Source organism: Papilio machaon, chromosome 6 (genome assembly GCF_912999745.1).
Source record: "Papilio machaon chromosome 6, ilPapMach1.1, whole genome shotgun sequence".
NCBI lineage: Eukaryota > Metazoa > Arthropoda > Insecta > Lepidoptera > Papilionidae > Papilio > Papilio machaon.
Genome location: NC_059991.1, coordinates 6,759,637 through 6,787,538, shown reverse-complemented (window position 1 = coordinate 6,787,538; position 27,902 = coordinate 6,759,637). Strand labels below are relative to the sequence as shown.

The following is a 27,902-nucleotide window of genomic DNA, read 5'->3' as shown; positions in this document are numbered from 1 at the left end:
TTTTTTTAGGTCATTGAATAGAATGTGAAGAGATTTCTTAAAACATTAGCTTACTTCGTGACGTGCGTACGTAAAGTGTTGATTATCTAGGTCAGGCGAGACTGCGTGGATTGAAATGGGTCGCAATCACTTTACCAACTGTTGTCTAGTGAACACAATGTCCTCTATTTATTTGAATACCAGGTAAATTCAACCCATTTGAATGACTGAACGCTTTTAAATGTTTCCAGGATTTATGAATATTTCATCGCTTTTCAGCATTTAAAACAAAGTTAAAAAATATGGAAATCTGTAATTTAGCTGTATCTAATAAGACACTATTAAATTTTCCCAGATAATTAATTTAATAGCGGTTTTATTGATGAGTACCAGTGATCATTAAAGTTCGATGATCTGTTTGCTTCCAACAATATGAGTGAAGATTGATTTCACTCAATATGTCAGTGTTTTTTTCCTGTCTGTTAAATGTTATGTACGTTGTTTTAGTCTGTGCTTTCGAATTCAGTAGGTGACTCCGGCAGGCGGCTGGTGTCGACAGATTCATGTCTTCCGCCTACACACATCTCATTAGTTACTTTTTTATAATTTTTTTACTTATTGTAAAGGTGAAAATCGGATGTTATATGTCACTACAGTAGTCTAACTAGTAAATAATTTAAAAAAAAAACAGTGCTACCTTACTCTAAAATACTCCGGGATAGTATATAAATCTAATGACACCTGTTAGTAAGGCAATAAGGAAGTAAAAAAGACGAATTTCATTATTTATTTTTTATTTATATGCTTAGTTTTCCTTCATTCTTGATAAGTTTGTAAATGCGCTGAATAATCTGTTCCTAGTAACAGACCTCTGTTATTTCTTGAAAATGAAGAGTTTGCATCATCGGTAAGATTGTGGTGCGCAAGACCAACTACGTGTCCGGATATTTTTGTCAATGTAACAAATTTGTAGGTGGCTTTATGATACTCCTGGTGAATTGGCGTACGCTAAATTGAATCATAAGACGTACAACAAAGAGACATTATTTAATGAAGGAAAAACCGAAATAGACTTGAAGGGGTCGAAATATCAAATGTGTTTCCGTTAGTGTTTTAGCTAGTTTCTGTCCGCAGTGCATTTTGCAGTACAGTGCAGATTGAAGTTCAAATAAAAATGAATGTCCTATTTTCATTAACATTTGTAACAAATACCACAATATCCATGGCAATAGTATGACGCATCGCCACTTTCTCGCCTCGGCCATGCGAAAGCCGTATCACAATGTACATTACGTGCTCGGAACTGTCAAGCAGCAGTTACGGCTGGCGCCCGTCGCCTGGCGACCCCGCATGGTTACCATGAATTTGCATGTCTCGATATACGACATTCGTCACATATTAGTAAAATCAATTGGAAAGTTGGTTTAATTGTCTAAAGAAAGGTATGCTACATACTCCTTTTACGCAAACAATAAAATGAATACAATATCAAAAAGGTGGTTATGCTCAACTTCTATTCTTTAAAATTGCTAATAGATATTTTAAACAAAATTTTATGTAAGTTAAAGGAAATCCCGAAGTTTTGCAGAAGCATAGTAACATTACCTTGTCTTGTTAAAATTCAACAAGAGACATTGCAAATTGATAATCTCGCAGCTGACGCGTGCGACGTGTGTCGTGTGGCGGGCGGTGCGGCGTGGTGCGTGACTGTTGCGTCGCCCCAATATGCGAATACTAATCTAATTGACCAATACATCCTAAATCTATAAGGCTATCTCTCTAATGTTCAAATCGATACTTGTTTTGGTTGATAAAGTCTAGGTTTGTCAACATTCACTGTACTAATCTCCCAAACTTTGATCTCTTTATAAAACTCTTGTCCACTTACTGAAAGATTTATGGTCATGGAAGTTTGGAATAAAGGATATGAACCGTGTCATGCGATATTTTCAATATTATATATACTGTTTTTAGGTATATAGCTATAATTACAGACCTTAAAATATTCTAAAAAAGATTTATTTTTCTTCCAGACAAAATGGTGGTCGGAGAAGCGAAACGTACCCAGCCGACCAACATCATGGACGGCATAGAGAATACCGGCGACGTCCGGCTCCATGACCACAGACTGCGTCTCAAACAGAGGTATAGTAATATCTTCCTCGCTCTGTGCCATTTTATGCTCATAGATCCTTTCTATTCAGATACTGGACATTTTGCTTGGCAAAATTATTGCTACGTCTTTTCTGCATTATAATTTCACTAGTGGTCACCCGCGACTCCGTCCGCGCGGAATGAAAAAAATAATAATTATAATTAGCCTATATGCTCTTCCTGACTATGATCTACATCTGAGCCAGATTCAGCGAGATCCTTTGAGCCGTTCTGGAGATACCTTCAAACAAACATCCATCCATCCAAACATTCGCATTTATAATATTAGTAAGATTAATGGATCTCAAAAAACCATTATATTTTGCAGATTTATTAAAAAAATATGCATTTAATTATTTTAAAAATATCTTCTGATGATGTTTTAGTTAATACTATCTACAACATGTAATAATTACTATCGTGACCAACACTAAATCTCCTAACGCAGAGCAATATAATCATGGTCAAAAAGTCTTAGAATTATAGATTCGGCACCTTGGAAACCCACTGATGACGTAAAGGTTATCGGTGACGTCACACGGCCGTCTTGTGCGAGCTTTCTGTTAGTTACTAGAATGTTAATACCGAGCGTAGGTTTCGAGAACACTAGTTTCAACAATAAATTTGTTCCCGATTTTAAACATTGCAGTTTATAATGTAAATACTCCATGTTTCATTTTGCAAATATTATTGTGTAATTGAAAGTAAAATGAAGTATCCAGGTACCATCATGTTCCATAAAATCGTCTTAGTTTATTTCGAAAATCTGCCAATATTTTTTTCTACAAAAACAGACAAAGAAGATAAAAATCAAGTATCCGCTGCCAATTGTAATTAGTTTTATAATAATATTTTATAGTTTTCATTTTTTACAAACAAATTCAAAAGAAATAAGAAAGTTTTTGTTTAGAAAACTGAAAAAAACGAGTACGGCGTATGCTGACTGTTTTGTATCATCTTACAATGACAGAAGTTCATCATAATCAGCTCACTATACCTCCCCACTGAGGGGCTCGGAGCTTACCCCAAGTTAGGGGTGACTAGGCCATAGTAACCACGCTGGTCAAGTGCGGGTTGGTTGACTTCACACATATCATTGAATTTCTTCTCAGATATGTGCAGGTTGCATCACGATGTTTTCCTTCACCGTAAGAACGTCGGATAAATGTACATATGTAAATCGAAAAACACATTGGTACATGACGGGATTCGAACCCTGGACCTGCAGATTGCAAGTCAAGTGCTTAACCCCTGAGCCACCGACGCTCGACAGAGGTTATTGAGTAGATGAACTGACTGTAAATGTTACGAAGTATTATTTGTTGGCAGATAATACGATGTTGGTGTGTATGTGTTTCGTTTAGTAAAGCATTTTCTATTACCAGTAAAACGCACCTTGAACTATTATAATATTCTATCATATCTTTCAAATATATAAGAGAATACAACGCTGCCAAATACGTAGTTATGTAAGACTATTCGTAGTATATAAGTATTTAAATGTAATTACCTTCACCGATAAATAATGATACTAGTTTTGAAATTAACCGAGTAGAAGTTATTTGTTAAGACTGACAACTATCTTAACATTTCGGGATTTAACTGGATGAGGGATCACTTATCAAAGTGAACAATCTATTTGGTAATCCTTCCTCTGTTTGGTGGTGGACGACCACGGACTTTATTGTTAGCAGTATTAGTTAAAGTTGTATGAGAAAATATTGTACTATTAGCTGTCGCCCAAAATGCCATCCGCGTGGAATTAAAAAAAAAAACTTATTAAGTAGCCAATGTGTTCTTCTAGACCATGTTCTACATATATACCAAATTTCCTTGAGATCCATGCAGCCGTTCTAGAGATACCTTCAATCAAACATCCATCCATGTTGCGAATGTTTAGATGGCTAAATGCGAATGTTTAGATGGCTAAACATTCGCATTTATAATATTAAGTAAGATTATCAATATAACATTTATTGTCATTTTTTTAAATGTTTCTTTAGCACTAAACTGATAATTAAATATTAAACATAGGCATATCGTAAAATCGAGGTAACACGCGGACATGTTTACATTGTTGATTGTTGTATGCTACCGTAGTATGCAGCATCGACACCAAATTATCACATAACCGCCAACGGCCACTGGCTCGCGTGTTCAACGCTCGTTAATCCCGGCTACGTGTGAGACAACGGCGTTTAATTACAAACTGTCTTGTATAAACTTATTGCATATCGTTCATATCCGTCAACTTATAATTTTCTCCTTGTTAACTTTTTTCTTATTATAATGTTACATGGAAATTATTTTGTGGTATTTCTGCTGCTTTTTGATTTAGCATAGCTAAACTAGGCTATTACTGTCTTTCACGAGTTATGGTCTATATATGTCCATTTAAAAGAAATAGACCTACTGCCAGTTAAATCACCATAGATCGAAGAAAGATTTTTTAAAATAATAATTTAAAAAATCATTGTTTTTTGTTGTAGATTTGATATAGTTAGAAAATTAGGACAAGGCACATACGGTAAAGTGCAGCTGGGTATAAACAAGAAGACCGGTCAGGAGGTCGCCATAAAAACGATAAAGAAATGCAAAATAGAGTCGGAGGCGGACTTGGTGCGCATTCGACGCGAGGTGCAGATCATGTCCTCAGTCAGACATCCCAACATCGTGCATATATACGAAGGTAACCACTATTTTATTACTGCTGATAATTTTAACTTAGCTCCCATTCGCCAATAGATAAAATGGTTTTCAGTTAGGGAAGGGCGTGGTTGGGCGACCGCCCAGGGCGTTGGTCCGAAATGGGCACCACTGAATATTATAGTTTCACATAACCATGTTACCGTCGCTCCCCAAGAAATGATAAAAAAGGGGGCGCCGTTGAAATCTCGCCCAGAGCACTGGTTGCGCTAATACCGGCACTGACTAGATGATATACATTTATCTATTTTTGAAAATGATGTTAACTTTCAGTGTTTGAAAACAGCGAGAAAATGATTCTCGTTATGGAGTACTGTTCCGGCGGGGAACTATACGACTACCTCAGCCAAAAGAAAGTATTAGAAGAGGAAGAAGCAAGGAGGTATGGAATCTATTACTAGTTGATAATTTTTCGTATATAGAAGAAACATAATGAAATAGTTTACTATTAAATTATTGTTTCAAATATATTTATCGAGCAATAGATCAATTAAACTTTGAACATGACTGAGCGTGAAAACACCCACGCAATTTTGTTATTGTCGATCTTAAAGATTATGTTGTATCAAGATTTAAAATTATTTTAATATGAATTCCACGAATATATAGATTAGCCATCTGTTTTGAAAATTGTATAATTTCTTGTTAAATCTAAAGGACGTATTATGTCCTCAATATATCAAGTGGTATGTGTAAATATTCCATGTTTTTTAGGTTGTTCCGACAGATCGCAACAGCTGTTTACTACTGTCACATACACAAGATCTGCCACAGAGATTTAAAATTAGAAAATGTTTTACTGGACGACACTGGTAGTGCTAAGGTTTGTAATTTGTTGTTGTTGTTAGTATGTACTTTACTTTTTTAAGCGATGCTCTTAGGAATTGCAAAGATAGTACTTAAGATGTAGAAGTTAAAATCACTAAAACGATTTCTATTATGTAATAGCATTTTATATAAAGGTTGGAATGGTCATATTAGAACACAAACGACGTCTCTTGAATATATAGCAGGTAAAAAAAACCTTTAAATGGATTAACCTGATCAATGATTGCTTCACTAGTAAAGATGTCGATTTACTTTCGATACTGCCACACTCAGAGACATGCAGTTGGTATTTAAAATATTCCTGAGTGTATTTTTCATATGAAAACTACGTACAACAAGGAACTCCTACAAATTAGTAGTAAGTTCAGCTTGACGGCGTTTTATCTATATATATAAAAGAAAGTCGTGTTAGTTACACTATTTATAACTCAAGAACGGCTGAATCGATTTGACTGAAAATTGGTGGGCAGGTAGCTTAGAACCAGGAAACGGACATAGGATGATTTTTACCCCGTTTTCTATTTTTTATTCCGCGCGGACGGAGTCGCGGGTAAAAGCTAGTATTTGTATAAAACATTAATAAATTTATTCCACAGATTGCCGACTTCGGTCTATCGAACGTGTTCAAAGAGACCTCGTTATTGTCTACATTTTGCGGTTCGCCGCTTTACGCCTCGCCCGAGATCGTTAAAGGAACACCATATATCGGACCAGAGGTAAATATATAGACCTATCTATATTTAAAACATTTAGGATCTTATCATAAAAAAACTTAGCCATTTTTTCAAATAAATTTTAGTTTAAAGAAACGTCAACCCTTTGTATACCGTGGCTCTAGCACGGTATATAATAATTAAACTTACTAATTCGTTTAATATCGTCTTGATTTATACGATATTTGCATAACTCAGTTGAAATGAGGTTTTTTTAAACTGTAGACATATTATTTGAAGGGGTACTGACGAGTATAACTTTAACAGCCGGTGTGGAATTTTAGGTCTTATTATAGCAATGTCTACCGCCTGTATTATTAGAACATGAACATTAAACGCATATGACTGACGGCATAATTAATACAGAGAGATTGTCTATGTATTGTACGAGGAATGTAACAACATATTCTGTTGAATTTTTAATTTAAAAATGATTTGTAATTTCTGAAATAATTGTTTTAATTAAAATGCAAATATTTCTATTAGTTCTGTACTGACTAGTTTACAGAGTAGTTATATTATAAAATTATTTACCGTAGGTTGATTGCTGGTCGCTGGGCGTGCTGCTGTACACGCTGGTGTACGGCGCCATGCCCTTCGACGGCTCCAACTTTAAGCGCCTCGTGCGACAGATCAGCAACGGTGACTACTACGAACCTAAGAACCCATCTAGTATGTACTATATGAAATTTTTATTTATAAATTATAATTATATTCTTTGTTATTGTATAGACAGAGAAGTTAAATGTTTTGGTTTGTTTCAGCCGCGTCTCCTCTTATACGCGACATGCTCACAGTAGATCCGCTAAAGCGCGCCGACATTGCATACATTTGTGATCATCCGTGAGTATTTCTTTAACTGATCAATTTGTCCTCGTAGCATAGAATTGCCTACAAAAACTTATTACACATTGTATGAAATACAACGGTAAATGATTTAAAGGTTGTCTTTAAAAGTTAACAAGGCAACAATGATCTTTTACTTAGCCTACGTGAATGTGAAACTGTGTGTGTATGTAGATGGGTGAACTCCGGGTGCCCCTCATCGTGCCTGGAGCTGGCGCAGGCGCTGGCCGCGGAGACGCCGGTGCGGCTCGACCTGCTGCTCTCCCTCGCGCCCGCCGCCGCCTCACACACTAACTCTGTAGTCGTGCCCACTGAGGTAACTTCCCTCCAACATACACACACACACACACACACACATGTCACCAATTTATTGTCAATTTGGTCAAATTTGTTGGTCCGAAAGTATGCCTATGAAAAAAGAAGTGCAAGCCCTTTACCGTACCGTACCCTTTCATTAAGAAAGACCACATAAAGAATTCAAGTACGGCAGTTAATCTAACCAACGTAGTCCCCTTTCTTATAAGTAAAGGATGGGGAGAAGAAGTGGATTTGAGGAGGAGAACGCGTAGAATGCAGCAATTGCTCCACTATTTCGGCTAATTCAGATGGCCGCTTGCTCATTTCCCACCTTATCTATATATATAGTCAGAAAGTCGTGTTAGTTACACTATTTATAACTCAAGAACGGCTGAATCGATTTGACTGAAAATTGATGGGCAGGTAACTTAGAACCAGGAAACGGACATAGGATAATTTTTACCCCGTTTTCTATTTTTTATTCCGCGCGGACGGAGTCGCGGGTAAAAGCTAGTTATATATAAAAAACCTCTTGATATACGAGTTAATTATATTCTGTTGTAGGCTGAACTCGGCCCTGAGGAAAGTTGCACCGACCTGACCAGCTCCACGTCTATCCCGGTGGAGCCGAGCAATTCTGCCGAGAAGAGGATACTAGAACTAGTTGCAGGTAAATAACGAAAAACACAATCGTTTTCGCAAATATGAATGAAATACAGTCGAACTCAGGCACGACTGTAGTCAAAAATTACTTAATTTTTTAAATTATGCTGTGCAGAAGGTGGCGAGGACGCAATAAAGCCGTCGCCGACTCGCACGATCGTGTCTGCAGGCGACAACAAGCGCAAGCTGGAGCTGGCCATGTCTGCCAGCGGCTTGCACAGGAAGAAGGAGAAGGTCGCCAGGTAAACATTTGGCTAGTTTGAACAACAGCAAGTTTTAATCCACAGTCCCTAATTATGTGGTCTAAAACTATCTATAAAATTAGTCCTAAAAAGTGTTTCAATGTAATTTTAGTATTAAGTTTACTTGATTTGTATTGCAATTATTACATCACAATAGTTGATATGACCTCCATGTAGTGTTTATTAAGTTATTTGTGCAACAGCTGCGCGAGCGTGGCGCAGCTGCCGGCCGCGCTGCCCGAGGAAGGATCCTTGGACTCACCGCCCGCAGACGAGGACCTACCAACTGAGCCGGTGTGTACTATTTTAATATAATTATAACCTGAACAGGCTTGTTAAATCACTTATAAATCACCCACATCTATATATATATAAATGAATTGCTGTTCGTTAGTCTCACTAAAACTCGAGAACGGCTGAACGGATTTATCTTATCTTAGTCTTGAAATGTTCGTGGAGGTCTAGGGAAGGTTTAGAAGGCGAGAATTAATTCATATATATAAGTTTTTTTAAATGCGCGCGGACGGAGTCGCGGGCGACAGCTAGTGTGGAATATAATTTATTGATTTTAGAAAAATAATCCAATAGTAAATATTTACAAATATTTTCCAGCCCCAGCCATGTCTTAAGTCGTCCGCCACGATGACTATAACGCCGGCGCCGGTGGAGCTGGCTAAGGACGCCACCGTTGACATTGCCAAGAAAATGCCCAAAGAAGAGGAAATCAACGACAAACCTCGCCCTACCACCAACAAGGTCACTTCGCCTAAAATTGAGGAGAAATCACCTTTTGAAAAACAAGAGGAAATAAAGGTAAGGTATAAATTTTTTGAGATGTTACGTATGTTTTAGAAAGTTATAAATAAACTAGCTGTCGCCCGCGACTCCGTCCGCGCGCAGTTAAAAAAAAAAATGAAAAATAGATGTTGGCCGATTCTCAGACCTACTGAATATGCTCACAAAATTTCATGAGAATCGGTCAAGCCGTTTCGGAGGAGTACGGGAACGAAAACTGTGACACGAGAATTTTATATATTAGATTGTATTAAAATTTTACTAACTGCGGATTTGTCCAAAATATTTTTTTTTTACTGTCGGTTTTAACAAGTGATTTGTTGGTAAATGATAATTTCTTCGTATTATTCCTTTGATAAAGTTTAAAATTTGTCTAATTATATTAATCGTCACTAGCAGGTGGAGGAGCAGAAACCAGCGTCAGTCGCAACAGCTACAGACAAACTGACTTCCTTGAGCCTGACACAGCCGACGCCGGTCGCCGCGCCCACTCCCACAAAACCCAAGAAATTGTCTATTGGTATTGACGTTTTCATTTATACATCACATTTAAAATATCTGAAAGTCCTAAAATCCATGTAATTTTTCAGGTGGACATGTGGGTAGTTTTAAAGAACAGTTCGAGAGACGCGCGTCTTTAACTTCTGCTCCGGAGATAAAACGCAATGTATCTAAGCCAGGTAAATTGAACTAAATAATTGCATGTAGCAAAAATTGTCAAACGCTAGTTGTCGCTTGCGACTCCATCGGCGCTGAATTAAAAAAAACAATATGTAGCCTACGTATTCTTTCAGACTATTTTCTACATCTATGCCAAATTTTATTAAGATCCATTAAGCTGTTCCGGAGATACCTTCTAACAAACATCCATCCATTCATCCATCCATCTAAACTTTTGCATTTATAATATTAGTAAGATTGCATATAATGCTTTTTATTTTTGTTTCAGTTGTTTCTAAGATTGCCAAAGCCAAAGCTCAAAGTGAAGACAGAGATCTGCCGGCCAAGTCTCCAGACAATGGCACCGTACGGTTGCAGCAAATCGGAATAGAACCATCTCAGGTAACTTATTTCCTCTTAAACTGATAACCGAGTTACTGACGTGTGTGAGCTTTATAATTAAATTAGTAATTTATATTTACGTATTCCTTGAAGCCTCCTGTGGAAGAGATTCGGGAGGTGAGCCGCAGCGGTGTGAAGAAAACTGAGAGCGAGCCAATGCACAACACCACGCAGGTCGACCCCACAGTGCTGCTGCAGGACGCTAGGAGGTCAGTTAATGTCTTGTTACGTCCATCAGGCAAAGGCTTTTTCTCTGCCTTTTCACCTCTTGAATACGAGTAAACTACGCGTTGTCATCAAATTTAAAAAGCGAGACACATAGATTTGGAGGCAATAACGATAGACTCCCTTCAGAGAGCTGCACTCGCTCAGCTTGTTGTGACACGTAAGTAATTAAGATTCTTGTCTATAGTTTCGTTTCTTTTTTTAGAAGTCTCCAGAACTCGATGGCTAAACTTGTGGAGGAGAAAGCGGGTGAGGAAAGCCGCAGACGCGCCGCTCGCGATATTATCTCATCCGCCATTCGCACTGGTATGAAAATAATGCTTACACTACATAAATACTACCTACTCCATATCATTTTACATCTAGATGTCATTTCATTCATTGTAACTTTTGTGATTTAGTAGATTAAAAATTCTAACCCTTTTAAACTTTAGGAATTCAATTAGCACGACGAAAAAATCGTAGTAGTTGCTCTAATATACATTTTGAAGGAATTAGTAGTTAATCTTTCAAGTTTCATTTTCATCCATCGAAATAGCTTTTGCAGCTTAATAATAAGAACAGCGCTTAGTATATTACTATCATTTTAAGTGCAATACAAGCGATAGGGCTTGAACAATTAACGAGGCTTGTCTCCAGGCAAGCCTCCGATGCCGTACGGGCGCTCATCGTCAGCGGGCGTGACGTCACTGTCCTCCCCACCCGGCACGCCCCCCGCCGCCCCGCCCACCGCACCCGCCGCACCCACCGGGCCACGTCTCTACCGCACAGAGGCGCAACACCGCGTCGATGATCACCGAAACAGGTTAGAGTGTGTCATTGTCTGCACGTTAAAATTAAAAACATAATCTAAAAAAAAACATGTAATATTCATCCGTACTTACGTATTCGTCTGTAGGGGTGTTTCCGTGGAACGCATAATACCTATCCACATGCCTACGGAAGAAGGCACCACGACCCTGCCCCGCCCCGCGCAGGCCGTCGCCTCGCCCATCACCTCGCCCATCACCTCGCCTGTCACGCCGCCAGTCGCCCCGAGACAGCATACGCCGCTCAGGTATCTACTCTGTTTTTGATTAAGATAAAGTACCATCGTGTATTGCAACGTTTCCAAAGGGGTCGATATTGAACTTAGAGCATTGCTAATTCTCACTCTGTTTTCTTCTATTGACCTAAGTCCGAATGAAAAAAAATAATAATAATTGATCTTAAAAGTGGGTAATTTGGCTATGGGGGTCTGTGGAAACGTTATTTTGGAAAAGGGGGTCACTTATCCAAAATAGTTTGGGGATCCCTGGTTGTGTCACAAGATTGTTGGCGAGTATACCTATGTACAGTATTAAAGAGAAATGTATGACAGACGGCTGGCATCAACTGAGTCGCCGAGTAGCGAGGCGTGCAGCAGCCCCGGGGAGCCGATCAAGAAGTCGGCGCGCGAGTTCATCATCCCCATTGCGGTGGAGGGCAAGGGGTATGTGACACCTCGCCAGCGCAGCCTCGAGCCTGAGACTCACACCTCGCACACCTCGCACACCTCGCGACTTGCGCGCACACACAAACCGAGACGCATCAGGTAATTATATAAAATACGCCACACTTTATTGAATATAGAAACTTTAAAACCTATTTTACTTATGGCTTAAATGCAAAGGTTGTATTGTCTAAATATTAATTTGTTTTATAAATTACAGTAGTCTCGTCAGCGGGGGTGAATCTGAAGAGGAAGATGATACTCATATGCATAGGCTGAGGTTTGTAGAAATATTTGCAACACATTACATAAAAAAACCTGTATAAGAAATGTTAATTTTGTTTAAACGTAATATTTTATTAATAGGTCGACTCGTGCAGCGCGCGCGGAGTCTGTGAGCTCCGGAGAAGAGGATGAAGAGGACGAAGGCTTCCACCTGCTCACCGCGGAGAATCTCTTCTCCACGCTCTTGCACAGGGTAACTATCTCTCTAACTCAAAATATCATTCTGTAATCTTGCAATCATCTCTGAAATATCGATGTTGAAACTTTAGGTGCGAGCGCTGACTCAGCGGCTGAATGGTGAGGAGGGCCCCGGTTTCCCGCAGCATCCGCACTCGCTCTTCAACAACCTGCAGTCGCCGTTCTTCAACAGGTACGACCTCCTTGTTACCAATCTCCAAGTCCTCATGTGTGGCTTCCCCCCCCCCTCTCACTTATCCATACATGTCTAGCTCATACGAAGGTTTTCATATGTTGACACTAAAAACGAATATTTTTCTGTAATTAATAATTCAAATATCACGAGCGCTTTTTTTTTCATTAAATTCATACATATAAAAATTAAAAATTTATCATTACAAAATAGGCAATGTTAATGAGTGTATATAAAACTTGTAGCACACATAATGCTTCCTTGGATTTTTTTCATAATTAATTTAAAATAACTTTCTTTTGAAAATAATGTTAACATGTAGTTTTAATTTATTTTTTTACCAACTAATATGAAATTATTAATTTTCCGCATGCAGCCCCCATTTACCAAGGAGACATCTTTTGTAAGTATTGAAATTTTATGTTTTTATTGTAAAATTTTACATTACACATACTTTTAAATAACATACTTAGACTATATAATCAACAACACTAATTTATTTACATGCAGCACTCATACATTTGTGGAAAGTAAACGAAGTGTCTCAGAAACGTGAGTTTGGGTCGTACAATCAACAAAAATCGAGCTCTTACGACCGTACAAATTCTAGTTATTTAACATAATTTATTTTTTAATTGCTAATATGCCATAAAAATAAAGAGCAATACGGTCGTTAGAGCTTCTATTCCTTTAATAAAAAGTGATGTATTGAATGAGATTTGTTTCAGTGATTTGTCGTGTGTTCCGCAGACGCGAGGGCTGGGGCTCGCGAGAGCTGCACTCCGACTGGGAGTCCATGTTCAACAAGAGCCGGCAGCCGATGCCAAGAGGTGAGTGAGGCTTATCGCATAGCGTCGCACAGTGTCGCACAGTGTCACACAGTGTCACACAGTGTCACACAGTGTCGCACAGTGTCGCACAGTGTCACACAGTGTCGCACAGTGTCACACAGTGTCGCACTGAGTCGCACAGTGTCACACAGTGTCGCACAGTGTCGCACAGTGTCACACAGTGTCACACTGTGTCGCACTGCGTCGCTCGGGGAAAACGTCGCCGGTATCGCGCACGCACACGCAATCGCATACGCACGCGTTGGCTATACGCACCTACATCGCTTTGCAGTACAAACAATACATTTACAAACATTTACGCTAAAAATCTTGCTTTGGTACATCACAGTTTAATAAGACAATGATAAAAAATATATTAAGTAAAATACGTTATTGGGATATGATTCACTGAAACAGTTTTTTTAAAAATAAGTCTGAAAATTATAAAGATAAATGAGAAAAGAAAAATTGACATTGTGGCTTGGAAAACTGTTGGCTTAGAAAATAATTATAATTATAACGTATAAGGTCACTTTATTCTCCTTGAACATATCTTAACTAGACTAGAATAAAATGACAAAATAAAAAGCATTATGAAGAAGTTTGCTAAAGCATTAAAAGGTGAAAAAAAAAATGTTTTTTAATTACAAACATGTCCCAAAAAGCCAAAATAGGATATATATATTTTTTAATTTAACCGCAAACAAAAAGTTTAAGGATCAAAATTAAAAGAAAAAGCATGAATCTACATTGTCGATAGCACAGCGCGTAGTTAGCGGCGAGCACGGCCTGCGACACTCACAACACGCGAGCTTCACTTAACAAATGAATTAACTATACAGCCATATCATGTCCTACGTCGCGAGACGAAATAATCGCGTTAGCACCGCGTCTACCGCGCGTCAACTGAGCGTCCACCACGCGTCAGCTGTTCAGAGACAACCGCGTCGCGATGCCAGCGCCGTTTTCCACCGATCGTGTGAACTTACCTAACATTCAGAACATATTTGATAGACTATCATACCGTAGTCTATCATATATGTTATTCGTATTTTTGTGGTTTCGTAGATTTAATTAACAAAATTAATATTTTTAACATTTTTTTTTCTGCATTGTAGTGTTCAACTTTTTTCAATTTTGCATTATATGTGCAGGTGTTGATTTTCTCCTACCCGCTAACCCGAGCAGGAAAATGTTGCATTATTCTACGTTATTATTATAGATTTTTTTTATAATTAGCAAAATGCATGAATTGGAAATGAAAAGGCATTTTTAAAATTTGGCAATGCAGTAAAGTTTGATAAAATAAAAATGGAGTAAAGTTTTTTTTTTGTTTCAATTTTAAACTCTGGGCAATATTATTTGGAAAGTGACAGTTAATTTGTTTGCAAAGTGAGACATGGCATACATGTGTAGATAGTGGATGTGGTAGCACTCTGTATTGCTAAGTGTCCGTCGCTCTCTTGTGGGGCGGAGCGGGCTGGGGTGGGCTGGGGCGGGCGGGGCGGGGCGGGGCAGAGCAGCGGTAGTGAGGTTGTGTTGGTGTGGTTGCAGTTGGGTTGCGCGTTACACTGCATGCTCCGACCAAATCTTCACTTCACAGCGGCAACAGCGCCAACCACAAACCCGCTACAAACGACACACAGGAATAGGTACTGCAACATATTTATTTCTTCATTTATGTGTTTTGTGTTACGCACCGCGCTGCGGCTGTTTACCAGGATCGATTTGCCTTTATAACGCGGTCCACATCGCTACAGCAGTTCATTTGCATTCTGGTAAATTGAATTTGATCAAAAAGCAACATTTTAATGCATACTTTTGTGTTTTGTTTTGCATATCCGAGCTTCCGTTTGATCTTAATCGATTAGTCTGTCAACGATTAACTTTTAACCCATTGCATCGATGTTACTTCTAATTATAAACTACTTTTGTTGTTATTTTCTATAGTACTTTATTTCAATTATTAAACAGTAAATCCGCTCTAGAAGTAATATTTTTTATAGAAGCGGAACCGAGAATAACACGAAAAGCCACTGTAAATATCATACCGTGAGCGTAATGCATGATCAAAACCGTGTGTCTTTTGGGTTCCGTTGCAGGTAGTTGTAAGAAAGCCGGCAAGAAGCAACAAACGACAAAAGCACAGCAAACGGAAACGGAGCGCGGTTTAGATCTGTCGGACTTGGACTTGAGCTCGATAGAATTCTCGGAGCGTGAGATGGCCGCGCTGTCGGGCCTCACGCCCGCGCTCTCGCGCCGCCTGCAGCAGCAGCTACTCGCGCACCTGCCGCCCGCCGCCGCGCGCTCGCTGCGCCGCACGCTCTCGCTGCACGCCGCGCCGCCCGCCGCGCCGCCCGCCGCCACGCCCGCGCCCTCCGCGTCTCACACCCGCCATCGCGCGCACCGCAGCCACTCCGCCTCCAAGTACAACGAACCGACAAACTCCGACCTCCTCCACCGACTCGCGCCCGTCGACGCGTACAACGACAATCAACCACGCGCACCCACTCCCAAACCGGATATCAAGTCGGAACTCGAAGAAAACAACGCCAACGAACAAATCCGAGATGATGCTGAAACTAAAGGCGTCCAATGTCGCTACCTGCGGGGTCGTTCCGTTAAATCCATCGATGATGATACCTCCAAAGACAATACACCGGTGCAAAACACCGATAGAGCTGCTTCTCACTCACCAAAGAATGATTCCAAGAGAGTTGACGGCCCCATAGCAGAAAACGAAAAATCGGAAAGTATAAATAGAAATGATGATATGAATTTAGCAACATCTTCGCATGTAGCCCAGTATTGTACGCTGCCCCGTCTCAAACGAAACTCTGTAAAGTCTCGTGACTCCACATCACCTGTTTCTGTCACAGATTCAGTAGGATATGATTTTTCAGCTAAAAATGTTGTAGGAAAGGAACCCTCAACTTCCAGAGCAAGTAGTATTCGCAACTCGCAAGATCGTCCGCTTCTTAGCAAATATTTAATACCAGATCGACATTCATCTTTAGACGAATCGTACACTTCTGATACGGGAAGTATAATATCAGAACCGAGCTATATCGCCGCATACGGTACGTCGTCTTTGGGCAATTCATCAGGTTTCAGGAGACATTCGATGAGGCTCCCGGGTGACCAACCCAGAAAACGCATTTCGAGGTTCCTTAGGTCAGACTTTTATGACACTCCCCCTGACGATAGTCTTTACGCAAAACACAAAATGGAAAAAGAATTAGAAACCCAAAAGATTCTTAAAGAAATACGAGAAAAGAAAAACAAATCATTGGATTCTCCAAAAAGCCCTGTAGAAAGTAATGAATCGTCACCTTTAAATAAGGATGACTCGGCTTATCTTCGTAAATGCTTATCGCCAGTAGGTAATTTATTAAGTAGAGAACGTAGCAGATCTACTACACCATTTTTCCCGATTTTAGATAATATCAAAGAAACTAATTTAGACACTTCATTGATGATGACAGATTCAAAGAAAAATATTAAAAGTGACTTGCGTAAAAGTAGTTTTACTGAAGAGAAACTTCAAAACAAAGAATCAAAAATGGCAAGACCTAAGAGCTATCCAGTAAAAAGTTTTAATTCGTTAGATGAAACTAGTAAATCTCGAGCACAGGAAACAGCCGAAACTATAGATCGCGAAAGCGAAGAAAGGAAAATAACACGAGAATCTAAATTAATACGCCCAAAGAGTTATCCTGCTAGCACACCATCGCCAGAAAAAATGAATTCCAATAAAAGCGGAAAAAAAGATGCTTTAAAAGAATCAATTACATCAAAAGAAGAAATTAATAAGAACGACAACAAAACTGACGTGGAGGTAAGCTTTAACTTTACGTTGCCCAAGAAAAAAAGTCTAATTACGAAATCGGAAATTTCAACTAAGAATACTGATTTATCAGAGCACAAACCAGAGTTTAAACAAGAAGTTGCCGCGCCGACACTTGTACTGAAAAAATATAAAGTAATAAATGAAGATTCCGATACTCACACTGGAAACGGTAAAATCGTTGATAATGCCACATTAAATGGGTCTGTGGTGGAAGACTCGAAAGTCGGAGAAATCAAAAAATCGGACAGTGATACCAACAAAAAAACCGTCAAAAAGAAAATTATTAAAAAAGTTTCCTCAAAATCAAAGACTGATGTAATTAGTAGTCAAGAAACCAATGATGGTACCAAGTCAACTGATAAGAAAAAAGTAGTAAAGAAAGTGAAAGAAAAAAGTAACGAAGACAGTAAAACTACAACAACTGTAAAAAAGAAATCTGTTTTACAATCCATAGGGCATAAATTAGAAAAATTAGCTTCGTCAAAGTCGAATTCCCCAGAAAAATCATCTCAAAGTAGTATTGCATCAAAAGATCTGAAGAAAGAGGGTTCCAAAATAAACAGATTACAACGAGAACAATCTGTTCCCGTAGAGACCGATCCTCCTACCGAATCTAATCTTATCAAAAGAGCCGTCACTCTTACAGATGTTGCCGCTTTAGACAGTCAAAATGTACCACAAAATAAAACCACTGTTTCCAAAGTTCTAGGACTCTTCAAAAAATTTGAATCAAAAGAAAAAAGTCCGAAGTCTGTTATCGAAAATTCTGCAAGCGAAAACACTATTATGAGCAATACTAATAGTAACAAATTTGATACAAGTACCGATACGAACTTAGAGAACGAAAAAGATAAACCTAAAAGGCCAACTTCATTATTATTAAATGGCTTAGGACGTAAAAATAAATATAATAAATCAGCAAGCGACAGTGTTTCCGTTACTTCATTAGAAACAGACGAGCAGCCAGTACTTAAGAAAGACCGTGAACCGAAAAGTGTTAGAAATACTTTAAAATTAGATTTCTCCAAATTGCCAAGAGTTAAAAAAATAGTTCCTACAAATTCTGTGATAGAACCGCAAATTATGAGTTTATCTTCGACTGAAAAGGAAACTGAAAAGAAAAATATTTTAGAAAAAAATCAAACGATAATCGAAAGTAATGACACAAACGATACACATTCTCGCAGTCGCTCAAGAAGCAGGTCGATCTATTCTAATTCCGATGTTAAATCTGAACACAGTGCAGAAATTAAAGGCGCAGATAAATTTTCTGAAACGTTCACTGGAAACTTGGCTCTTAGACCTTTGCGCAACAAGGATTCTATTAGTCCCGAAAAGGAAGACATTGTAGATAGAATTCGAAGAAAAAGTTTTTATTCCAGATTCAATGAAAAAAAGCAAAGACGAAAAAGTAGTTTAGTTGGTCCTGGCGCCACTGAATATGATCCCGTGGCGAGGCTGCACTCACAGCCCACGGAGACCAAACTGGACGTCTCTCCCTCGTCCCCCATCAACTACGACCTGTCGCCCGGCTACTCCATCGCGTCAGACTTGTCACCGTCCAACGACCGCTACAGATCCCTCTTCACTGATCTTCCAAGTGCACGGGGTTTAAGGTACGATAGCATCAATGAAAAAGTTGACACATACCGGTCACTGGATCGCAATGACTTCAGGAAATATTCAAGCGGCAGGAGTTACCTAGATTACGATCAACCAGGAACTTACGGCGGTCATAGGTACTCGCGAACAAAATCTCTACTGGAAAATTGTGATATTAACGAGGACCACGGCTTAAGTCACCTCAGAGACCCTGTAAAATACAGTAGGACTAATTCTTTGTACACTCCTGGGAACTACGCCACATACAGACCGAAAAGAACGAGGAATTCCGCTATTATATTAAAAGAAAGCGAAAAGGAACCGAGCCCCGAAAATATACTTGAAAAAATAAGGAATAGAAAGATCTCAATAAGCGTGACGAGGAAAGCCGACTCTGAGGATTCACTTCCAAGGTGTGTATATTTCGCAAAATACGTAAATAATTCAAATAACTTTCCCGAAATTACAAGATTTTTCTCTTTGCACGCTTCATGCTTTTGAATAAAAAATTTGCACTAATACATTAAAGGTTTTATAATGTGTAGATAATTTACGGAAAAAACTTAAATGTATAATATTATGTAAGTAGATCATAATGTTGTATAGACAATCATTATTCACAATTTACACAGTAATAGAAGTATTTAATATTCGCTCAAAAAAGAATCAGGCGTAGATTTATTCCATTGAGCATTATAATAGAAACAATTTGAGACAACAGCGCTCGTAATCATTTGAATGTTGCGCATTTTCAGATCCAATGTCTCATCTAAAAGCGAAGGCGACGGTGCAGAACGCTCTGAGAAAACTGACTGAGCGACGCTACTGAGCTCTCTGCGAGATACAACATCGATCGTTGGTCATCAAACTTTAGCATTTTCAACAGCCCCTACATATAATTTATTTATTGATATTAGAGTTGTAATTAGTTCAAAATCTTACACATTTTTCATAATGAATCATCAATTGCTTCTTGCTGTTTATTTAAACTTTTATTTATAATAGTTCTTGCCATTGAGCTGTAGTATGCATTTTACACGTTTAAGTTAAAACGCAAGAAAATACTCAAAAGTAAAACTATTATTTTGGAATTGAACTTTCCTTAAACTTAGTCAAGAATAACTATTAATTTACTTGCAACGTAAATGAAGTGTCTGAACTTATAATTAAGATAAGGCGTGAAATAACTTTTCTAATATTTTAAAATAAGCGAGGAATTGCGTCTATTGATATGACAGTAACAGTATGATATGCTTTTTAAAATGGAATTGCCCATAAAGTTATTTATTAATGAAAGTTGAAAATGTTTTGCGAATAATTAACTTTTTTATGAAAAGTTATATGAAACACATCTTACGTGCCTTTATACAACATAAGCGACTGGATTTTATATAGATTATTACTAGAAGATTGCGACACGATTTTTTGTGTGTTTGCACAAATATGTAACGCTGGATATTTTTAACTTAAGCTGTTGTAATTGACTTTGTATGCTACCGGAGTCAACTTAATTTATAATATTAACATGAAAGTATTGAAAGCTAAGTCACGAAACAGTTATCGAATAGAATGGTGCTTAGTTGAAGATTTTCTTAGAACATAATTTGTATTTATAGAATATGTTAAAGAATTTTTAGGTACGACTATAATATATCAACGAAAGTTTTGTGTTTCCTTTCACACGTAATTTATATTTTAATTGTAATTTTTTTTAAAACTATATAAAGGAATTGTTTGCAATCGTTGCCATATTCACCTCTCTGTAGTGGACAGTGGTCAGCTAGGCTATTAGGATAGGCGTTCTTTGACAGTTTAAACATTTTAGACATTTTACGCCACCACCATTATTTTTCATATCAAATCTATTTATTAATTTTTTTTTTATTAGATTGAGTCTATTTATTAGTGTGTGGTGATTGTTAATATTTGTACTGTTTGTCATGGTCAAGCGATACTGTGATCCTTAAGATAAATATTAAAATTACTATCACACGTGTTTTGTATTGAATGTGAATAAATCATATAGTTGAAATGCATATATTTTGACTTTTATTTTTTTTTCCTTTTTTAAAACAAGAAAAAACTTGTCGTTTCTTTAGACAAAGTTATTGTTAGATCTTAAGACGCCATCTTGAACTAAATGTTTGTAATCTGCTTTAATCATTGATATCTGTATATATAAAAGAAAGTCGTGTTAGTTACACTATTTATAACTCAAGAACGGCTGAATCGATTTGACTGAAAATTGGTGGGCAGGTAGCTTAGAACCTGGAAACGGACATAGGATAATTTTTACCCCGTTTTCTATTTTTTATTCCGCGCGGACGGAGTCGCGGGTAAAAGCTAGTTTGAAATAATATTCAGGTTGTAGTTACATTGTTAGTAAAAACTTGTTCATAATTTGTAAATCATTAATAGAAAGACTTATCGTGTAGAAATATAATTTTATTATTTTATTTTCTGTATGAATAAACAAAATTCATTTGAGAAGACATCCACATTATTCAAGCGGCAGCGAGAGGTTCAAGGTCCTCGAAGTACTTGGCCTGCAGGTCTGTAAGCTGTTCGAGGATGTCGTCGACCTTTGCATCAGGGAAGCGGTCCACCCACGATGACACCATGCCCTCCGCGCTCGCCGGGTACCGCTTTAGTTCCACTACGTTATCTATTACGAAAAAACAAAACGTTTAACTTGTAACCTAGAAACTTAATAACATCCCTTCGTTACTAAAAAAAGTCGTCAAAACAATTGCAAGTTGTGTTAGACAACTGTTAACTAGAGATTATGCGTAATTTAAATTGATTCAGCTTATCTTGGCTATCGGTTACAATAATTTAAGTACTATTAATCTAGCCTACTTTTAGAAATGAATTTGGTCCTTTGAGTCGGATAATTTTAGTTTTTTTGGTGTAAGTTTCGACTATGAACAATATTTATTAAATAATTACGTCGAACGAACGTCATCCCACTCATAATTTTTTACAAAACAGAGATAACACTATGTGTACTATTATTTAGGGATTTTGGTCTCAAAATCTAACGATAAGTAGTTTATGGTTACCTTTGAGCACAGTATTGGGCTGCACGAATATATTGCGCGGTTGCTTGTGCAGCAACACGATGTCCCTCCAGCGCGCCCACTCGCCTTCCAGCCGGCTGTAGCGCGCGAACAGCTGCTCCGCCGCCGCCGCATCGCCCGTCGCCTTCAGCGTCTGCAGCTTCACCAGGAACTCACCTGCACAACATTTGCTTTAAGCTTCAAACATACGGTGATGTCAGGGCAAGCGTGGTTGACTATCCCAGTCATTTCTAAAAGTAGGCAGAGGACATCTCCGTATGTATGTGAGCCGACGACGAACAATACAGTGATAGTACATAAAAGTGACGTTAAACCATTTAATTACATGATTATAATCTTGTACACATTAATTACAAATTTATAACATATATTGTAAATAGATAAATAGATCTATACAAAAATGAACATAAACAGGTTTTGATGAGATTATAATGTTAACAATATTATCCAACATAATTTTGTTGTCATTTCAGTTCAGTTATATTGAAGTTTTGGTCAATGTCACAATTCATCGCGGGTTTATTGTTTGAAATAAACTGTAGCTCATAAAACGGAACATTGTGAGAGATAAAAATAAGAAAATGACAGGTTTCTGATTACCGATGATCCTCTTGCCGTCGGTGGCGATGCGGTGCCTGTCCAGCGTCAGCAGCAGGTCAGCGCCGCGCGCGGGCTCCGTCACCGTCAGCAGGCCTTCGCCCTCCAGCTGCAGGAGCCGCATCAGTACGAAGCGCGCTCGAGCGTGCGCCTGACAACGTGCAAGATTAACTACTTATAATAACGATTGCCTTCAATAAATTGCGAACTTAACCAATTTTTTTTTTTTGTAAATTGATGGATATTATGATTGTTAAAGATTTGAAGACCGAATATTTTAATTGCATGAATGTAAATAAGGCCTTATGAGGAAAGAGGTAATTATGGTTATGATTTTTTTACCTGCAGCCATGTGTCCGTAGAAGGCTGGTACATCTCTGTGGCCTTAGCGACGCCGTTCCACAGAAGACTGAGCCAGTTCACGTACGTCACGTCCTCAGCCTCCTTGCCCTCGTACCCGAAGATCCTGACCGTACACGAATCAATACATTTTTAAAAAGCGGGAAATTAAGAATAAAGTGTCATCTAGCAATTTCGTATTAAAAGTTGAAAACTTTTTTCCGATTGATAAAGGTGAAATATTTCAGAAAAAAAGTATGTCAGTTTTATTGTAGAAATATCATGATCTTAGTATAAAAGTGTAGCTATGATTTGTCAGTTTTCTTTATTATTAAAAACATACTTGACGATCTCCGGCAGCACGGAGAGGTAGAGGCCGACTGCCTCAGCGCGGCATTCCTCGAAAGCGGAACCTAGCGTCGTGAACTTGCTGTCGTACGTTTCACCTTCCGTATACCACATCTCGATCTCTTTACCTACAATTATTATTTATTTGAGATATATTTCATATCTACAACTAGATTTTTATTGAATTAGATGAATTTATAAAAGGATTTATAATATAACTAACCTGTTAGAGGATTCTTGACCTTTTCCTTGTCGAAATTAAATGTTCCGTCGGCGTTCTGACGCAGCAGCTTGCCGCTGCCGTGACCCAGCAGCTCGTGCAAGCCCACTTGTACCTAATGACCGTTGATTAAACACGTCACGTTAATAGTTTTAACTAATAATATGGATTAATTAATTCATTCCTTAATTAAAATATGGAATACTACGGAATATTTAATTGGAATACTCGGAAAATCTTACCTCAAAGGAAGCTACTCTGTATTTATCAAGTAATGCCTTATCCTCATCAGACAGGAAGGGTATGACGGACTCTTTGTAAGCAGCGGGGATCACGTTGCCGAGCGATACGTTCTTGAAGCCTTCGTTTTGACGGATTTCGTCATCTAACGATAAACAAATTTTTTTTTAAAATTAAATACCATTCTTACAAGGTTTTCTTTGATTGATGTTAATCAGTATTGCTTAGTTGAAAATTTGATTTTCTTCCATTGTCGTTAGATTATATAAAATGAACTTACAATTGGGGATATTGATGCCAGCCGGTATACCACTGCCTGAGAATGTCAGCACATCGAGGCTGGTGAAATCAGGCCTGAGGAAGGTGTCCTTTTCCAGATCATGGCCCCAGGGCAGCAGCTTTATAAAATCCTCAGCGCCGTCAACCAGCCGACCGAATTTCTTCGACATTTCCTTGTTCACCATGGCCACGAAACCTTCGAATTCTCCTCGTTGGCCGCTCGGGTCACGGTATGTCTCGATAAAACCTTGGTACCTATAAAATTAAGGCCTATGTTTCAAGACATACTATTTAATTAAATTCTAAAAGTATTTTATTAATTTGGCCATAGTGTAAACTTACGTTTCAATGATAGGTCCTTTGTCTTTAATCCAAAACCTGCTGCCTTCCTTATGTTCATTCAGATCTCCTTCATTAAAGCTATTGATGTAGTGTTTGAGCATGTTCTTCTCATTATCATTGGCCGCATACTCTTGTGCTTTACCGAGGTTGTCGCTGGCAAGCTTCAATAGAGGGGAATAGTCACCACGGGTCACTTGGAAGTATGCATTCTTATATAACTCTTTGTCCATAGTTAGTGGTGGTTTAGGTGACGATTCCACACTTGCCAAGTGAATAGTATATAAAGGTACTGTAAAAAAAAACAGTGGATTTAGTATTAACACATTCTATGGCCACATGATTTTTTTATTTGTGACACAGAACATGTTGATAGTCTATTCTAAGGCTATCTAATAGCCCTGTCTAGATTTATTAGTTGGATAACAAAGGCAAGCTTGCCAAATGTTTGCCTTAACTTAGTAACTCACGTCTATCATCAGCGGTAGTCTTGAATGTTCTACAAATGTAGGCTTCAATTCTCTTTGTTTTCATCCAATCATTGACCAAATTAGAGTCCTCTTCAGTGCAGTTGCTAGAGAAATATGTTGTTACTCCCTAAAATCATCAAAAATAAATTAATTATTTGTAAGATAGATATTGTAAAAATAGTACTTCTGAACATAGAAAAAAGTTGAGATTGAAGAGTTAAGAGAGAACCAGAGAACTCATAATATGAAGTCATGTTTGTCCTAGCCTTTAATCAAAATTATTTTGTTCAATCATACATTACCTTGTTAGCCAAACCTAAGCTAGTCAGTCTTGGTGCCAGGCTGTACATAGGATTTTGAACCTTTTGCCATAACTTAGTTAAATGTGTATTGTCATTTTCATATGCTTTAGATGATTTAACAATGAGTTCAAATGCATCTTTAGCCAGATTTGGAATGAATTTTGTATCACCAAATCCCTTGTAGTTACCACTATTGGCGAATAAGCCACCAGCATATACCAGGAATGCCTGTAAAGATAAGTTTTATTATTTTTCAGATAACTTATATGTTATAGCTAGAATATATTTCAAATATATAACAGATTCCTCTTATAAATATCTGTAGTAGTAACAATTATTTGGTACTACAGTCAAAACCGTTTATGGTGACATCGTTTAGAACAACATACCGGTTAAAATGACCAAAATCAAAGGTCCTGGCTGAATGTTATATGACAGCTTTATCGAAAACATTGGTTTTTACGACATTGTTTACTACGACATACCGCTTTAAGCGACCACATTTGGTTAATGTTTTTGGAGAATTATATCTGTAGAACGACCGGCTCAGCTGTATTGTAATTTGAATAGGTAACAGTATCCACATCTGGTACAGTATAATAGTCAATGGCTATTATCGTAAAAGTAAACAAAGTTTAGGGTCTTTTGTAATTCTTAGAAACAAAGCAAATGCATGCCGTAGCCTCAAGGCCCGCTTCGTCATATCTCTTTAGTCAGTTTGTTGTCAGTGCGAAAATGAACAGGAAGACTCGGAAGAACAATTAACAGTGCCAACTTTGATTGACGGTCTTAATGCTGTTAGTGTATTACGAAAGATTGTTCTTTTTAATGAAGAGTTCCACATGCAGGGAAATTGTGACGATACGCTGATTAAAATCCAACGTGAGTTACAAAATGTGTATGCACGACAGAAGTGTTTCAAACAAACTAAAATTACAGATTTTATGCATACAAAAATGATGGAAAAATGATATTGTCCTTTTATATTATACGTTTGTATTGAAGTAAACAAAATGCGGTTTAATTTCCTACATGAATATACATAATTTTCCTATTAATACCTGTCACCGGTTGTTACAACTATCGGTTTTTACGACTCAATATGAGTAGTCCCTTCCATGTCGTTATAACAGATTTTGACTGTAGTTTAATTTGATATATAATAACACTAGCTGTCGTCGGCGACTCTGTCCACGCGGAATTAAAAACGTAATAAGAAGCCAATACTTCACCAATATCCGTTAAGCCATTCAGGGGATAACATCAAATAAACATCCATCCATAAAACTTTCGCATTTATAATATTATTAATGTATCAACTCATTGATATAATATAACAAGATATTTTAATTGAGTCTGTTACTATAAATGATAAACTAGACAAATAGTAACACACTGGAATTATTTATCTAACAGGATGTGGTAAACCCATTAATTGCTGGACTGTCAACAACCTTTACATTGTATGAAATTTGCTTAAAGTTCTACATTATCTATTTTTGACATTCTAATAATTTATTATAGTTAAGTTTATATTTTTAGAATATTTAAAATGTGTTATAACTTGTCCATTCATTCTATTGTTGCACATATTCATATTATTTAAATTCATCACCATCATCAGCTCTCTATACGTCCCCACTGAAGGGCTCAGAGCTCCTTAAGTTAGGGGTGACTAGGCCATAGTTAACCAAGCTGGCCCAATGCGCATTGGTTGACTTCACACATATCTTTGAGTTTCTTCTCAGATATGTGCAGGTTGCATCACAATGTTTTCCTTAGCTTTAAGAATGTTGGATGTACATATGTAAATCGAAAAACACATTTGTACATGGAGGGATTCGAATTAACCAAATGCAGATTTGGTAAATAGCAGTAATGAGAATTAGCATACCTGGAAATCATCTTCAGACACTCCTGCCTTTAATGCAGACTCCTTAAGATTCTCCAATGGCTCTCCTAGGAAGATTCTATGCAACAGTGAAAATATTTTTGGTGATTCTGGACTGGTTTGAAGTAATACTATGAGTCCACCGTTCCAGGCAGCCTAGGAAAACAAATGTAATCAATAAATTATTTATAAACATTATATAGAACAACATGAAGAAACATTAGTTACCTGACTCAGATAGTGAGCATAAAGCTTTTCCTTATTTGTCAAATTATTAAATGCTTGTGAACTATCCAGTTCCACAAATCTCTGATTATTTGGCAACAAGAAATTTGATTTATCTTCCATTGCTAAAAACGAAAAGCAAAGGTTAAAAAGAGGGTTAGACGCGAGTCAAAAAACTTCTCAATTTGACTGCTATTAGAGTCGGTACTGACCATTAACTTTTGCCGGCTGTACAGCTTTAGACTGAAGTGGACCAATTCCAGTTAGACTCTTGCTATATTTGTTAATAAATAAATCAGCAGTCAATATGTGCCGGCATTTAATAAGGTTAATAGTCAGAGTTCGAAACATTGGGATAGTTTTTTATATTTATATCAACACGAAATATGATTTATGAGAACCGTACTTACTAAAATTTGATAAAAATATTTTTTTACTTCTAAAATAAATGTTGTATTCTTAAAGATAAAATTTTTTTACAATCTTGAACAAAGGAACACCAAACCCAATCAAATTCGAAACTTCAAATAGAAACATCAAAATCACCATTCACCGACACCAACCACAGCCAAAGCAAAGACCAAATAGGAAAAATCCTACGACAGAACAACGAACAATCAGCTATAATAAAACATCGAGTCCAAGGCCCATCTT

At 37.7% G+C, this 27,902-nt stretch overlaps 2 protein-coding genes across 2 annotated transcripts in view; one reads left to right on the top strand and one right to left on the bottom strand.

The window, feature by feature from the left end:
* Positions 1-20,627, top strand: part of LOC106714950 (mucin-5AC) — a 35,039-nt gene extending 14,412 nt beyond the window's left edge. Inside the window, exons 2-27 of the mRNA XM_045678457.1 lie at positions 2,013-2,124; positions 4,623-4,822; positions 5,113-5,221; positions 5,554-5,662; positions 6,264-6,383; positions 6,920-7,052; positions 7,145-7,223; positions 7,401-7,542; positions 8,088-8,193; positions 8,302-8,428; positions 8,632-8,722; positions 9,041-9,241; positions 9,623-9,743; positions 9,814-9,903; positions 10,173-10,285; positions 10,379-10,494; positions 10,716-10,816; positions 11,150-11,315; positions 11,409-11,567; positions 11,871-12,083; positions 12,202-12,261; positions 12,348-12,459; positions 12,536-12,636; positions 13,387-13,466; positions 15,569-19,331; positions 19,674-20,627. Of these exons, the coding sequence (XP_045534413.1) occupies positions 2,018-2,124; positions 4,623-4,822; positions 5,113-5,221; positions 5,554-5,662; positions 6,264-6,383; positions 6,920-7,052; positions 7,145-7,223; positions 7,401-7,542; positions 8,088-8,193; positions 8,302-8,428; positions 8,632-8,722; positions 9,041-9,241; positions 9,623-9,743; positions 9,814-9,903; positions 10,173-10,285; positions 10,379-10,494; positions 10,716-10,816; positions 11,150-11,315; positions 11,409-11,567; positions 11,871-12,083; positions 12,202-12,261; positions 12,348-12,459; positions 12,536-12,636; positions 13,387-13,466; positions 15,569-19,331; positions 19,674-19,734 (6,780 nt within the window). The 5' untranslated portion in view covers positions 2,013-2,017 and the 3' untranslated portion in view covers positions 19,735-20,627. The remainder of the gene's footprint in view (positions 1-2,012; positions 2,125-4,622; positions 4,823-5,112; positions 5,222-5,553; positions 5,663-6,263; positions 6,384-6,919; positions 7,053-7,144; positions 7,224-7,400; positions 7,543-8,087; positions 8,194-8,301; positions 8,429-8,631; positions 8,723-9,040; positions 9,242-9,622; positions 9,744-9,813; positions 9,904-10,172; positions 10,286-10,378; positions 10,495-10,715; positions 10,817-11,149; positions 11,316-11,408; positions 11,568-11,870; positions 12,084-12,201; positions 12,262-12,347; positions 12,460-12,535; positions 12,637-13,386; positions 13,467-15,568; positions 19,332-19,673) is intronic.
* A 706-nt stretch (positions 20,628-21,333) lies between these two features.
* Positions 21,334-27,643, bottom strand: LOC106714949 (dipeptidyl peptidase 3). The gene is made up of 14 exons (XM_014508081.2): positions 27,461-27,643; positions 27,252-27,373; positions 27,027-27,179; positions 25,133-25,360; positions 24,831-24,957; positions 24,364-24,652; positions 24,023-24,276; positions 23,745-23,887; positions 23,506-23,617; positions 23,278-23,410; positions 22,938-23,061; positions 22,599-22,746; positions 21,981-22,154; positions 21,334-21,583 (listed from the first exon to the last, which is right to left on the bottom strand). Exons 1-14 carry the CDS (start codon positions 27,597-27,599, stop codon positions 21,423-21,425), a joined length of 2,307 nt encoding a protein of 768 aa, XP_014363567.2. The 5' UTR covers positions 27,600-27,643; the 3' UTR covers positions 21,334-21,422.
* Between the last annotated feature and the right edge of the window lie 259 nt (positions 27,644-27,902).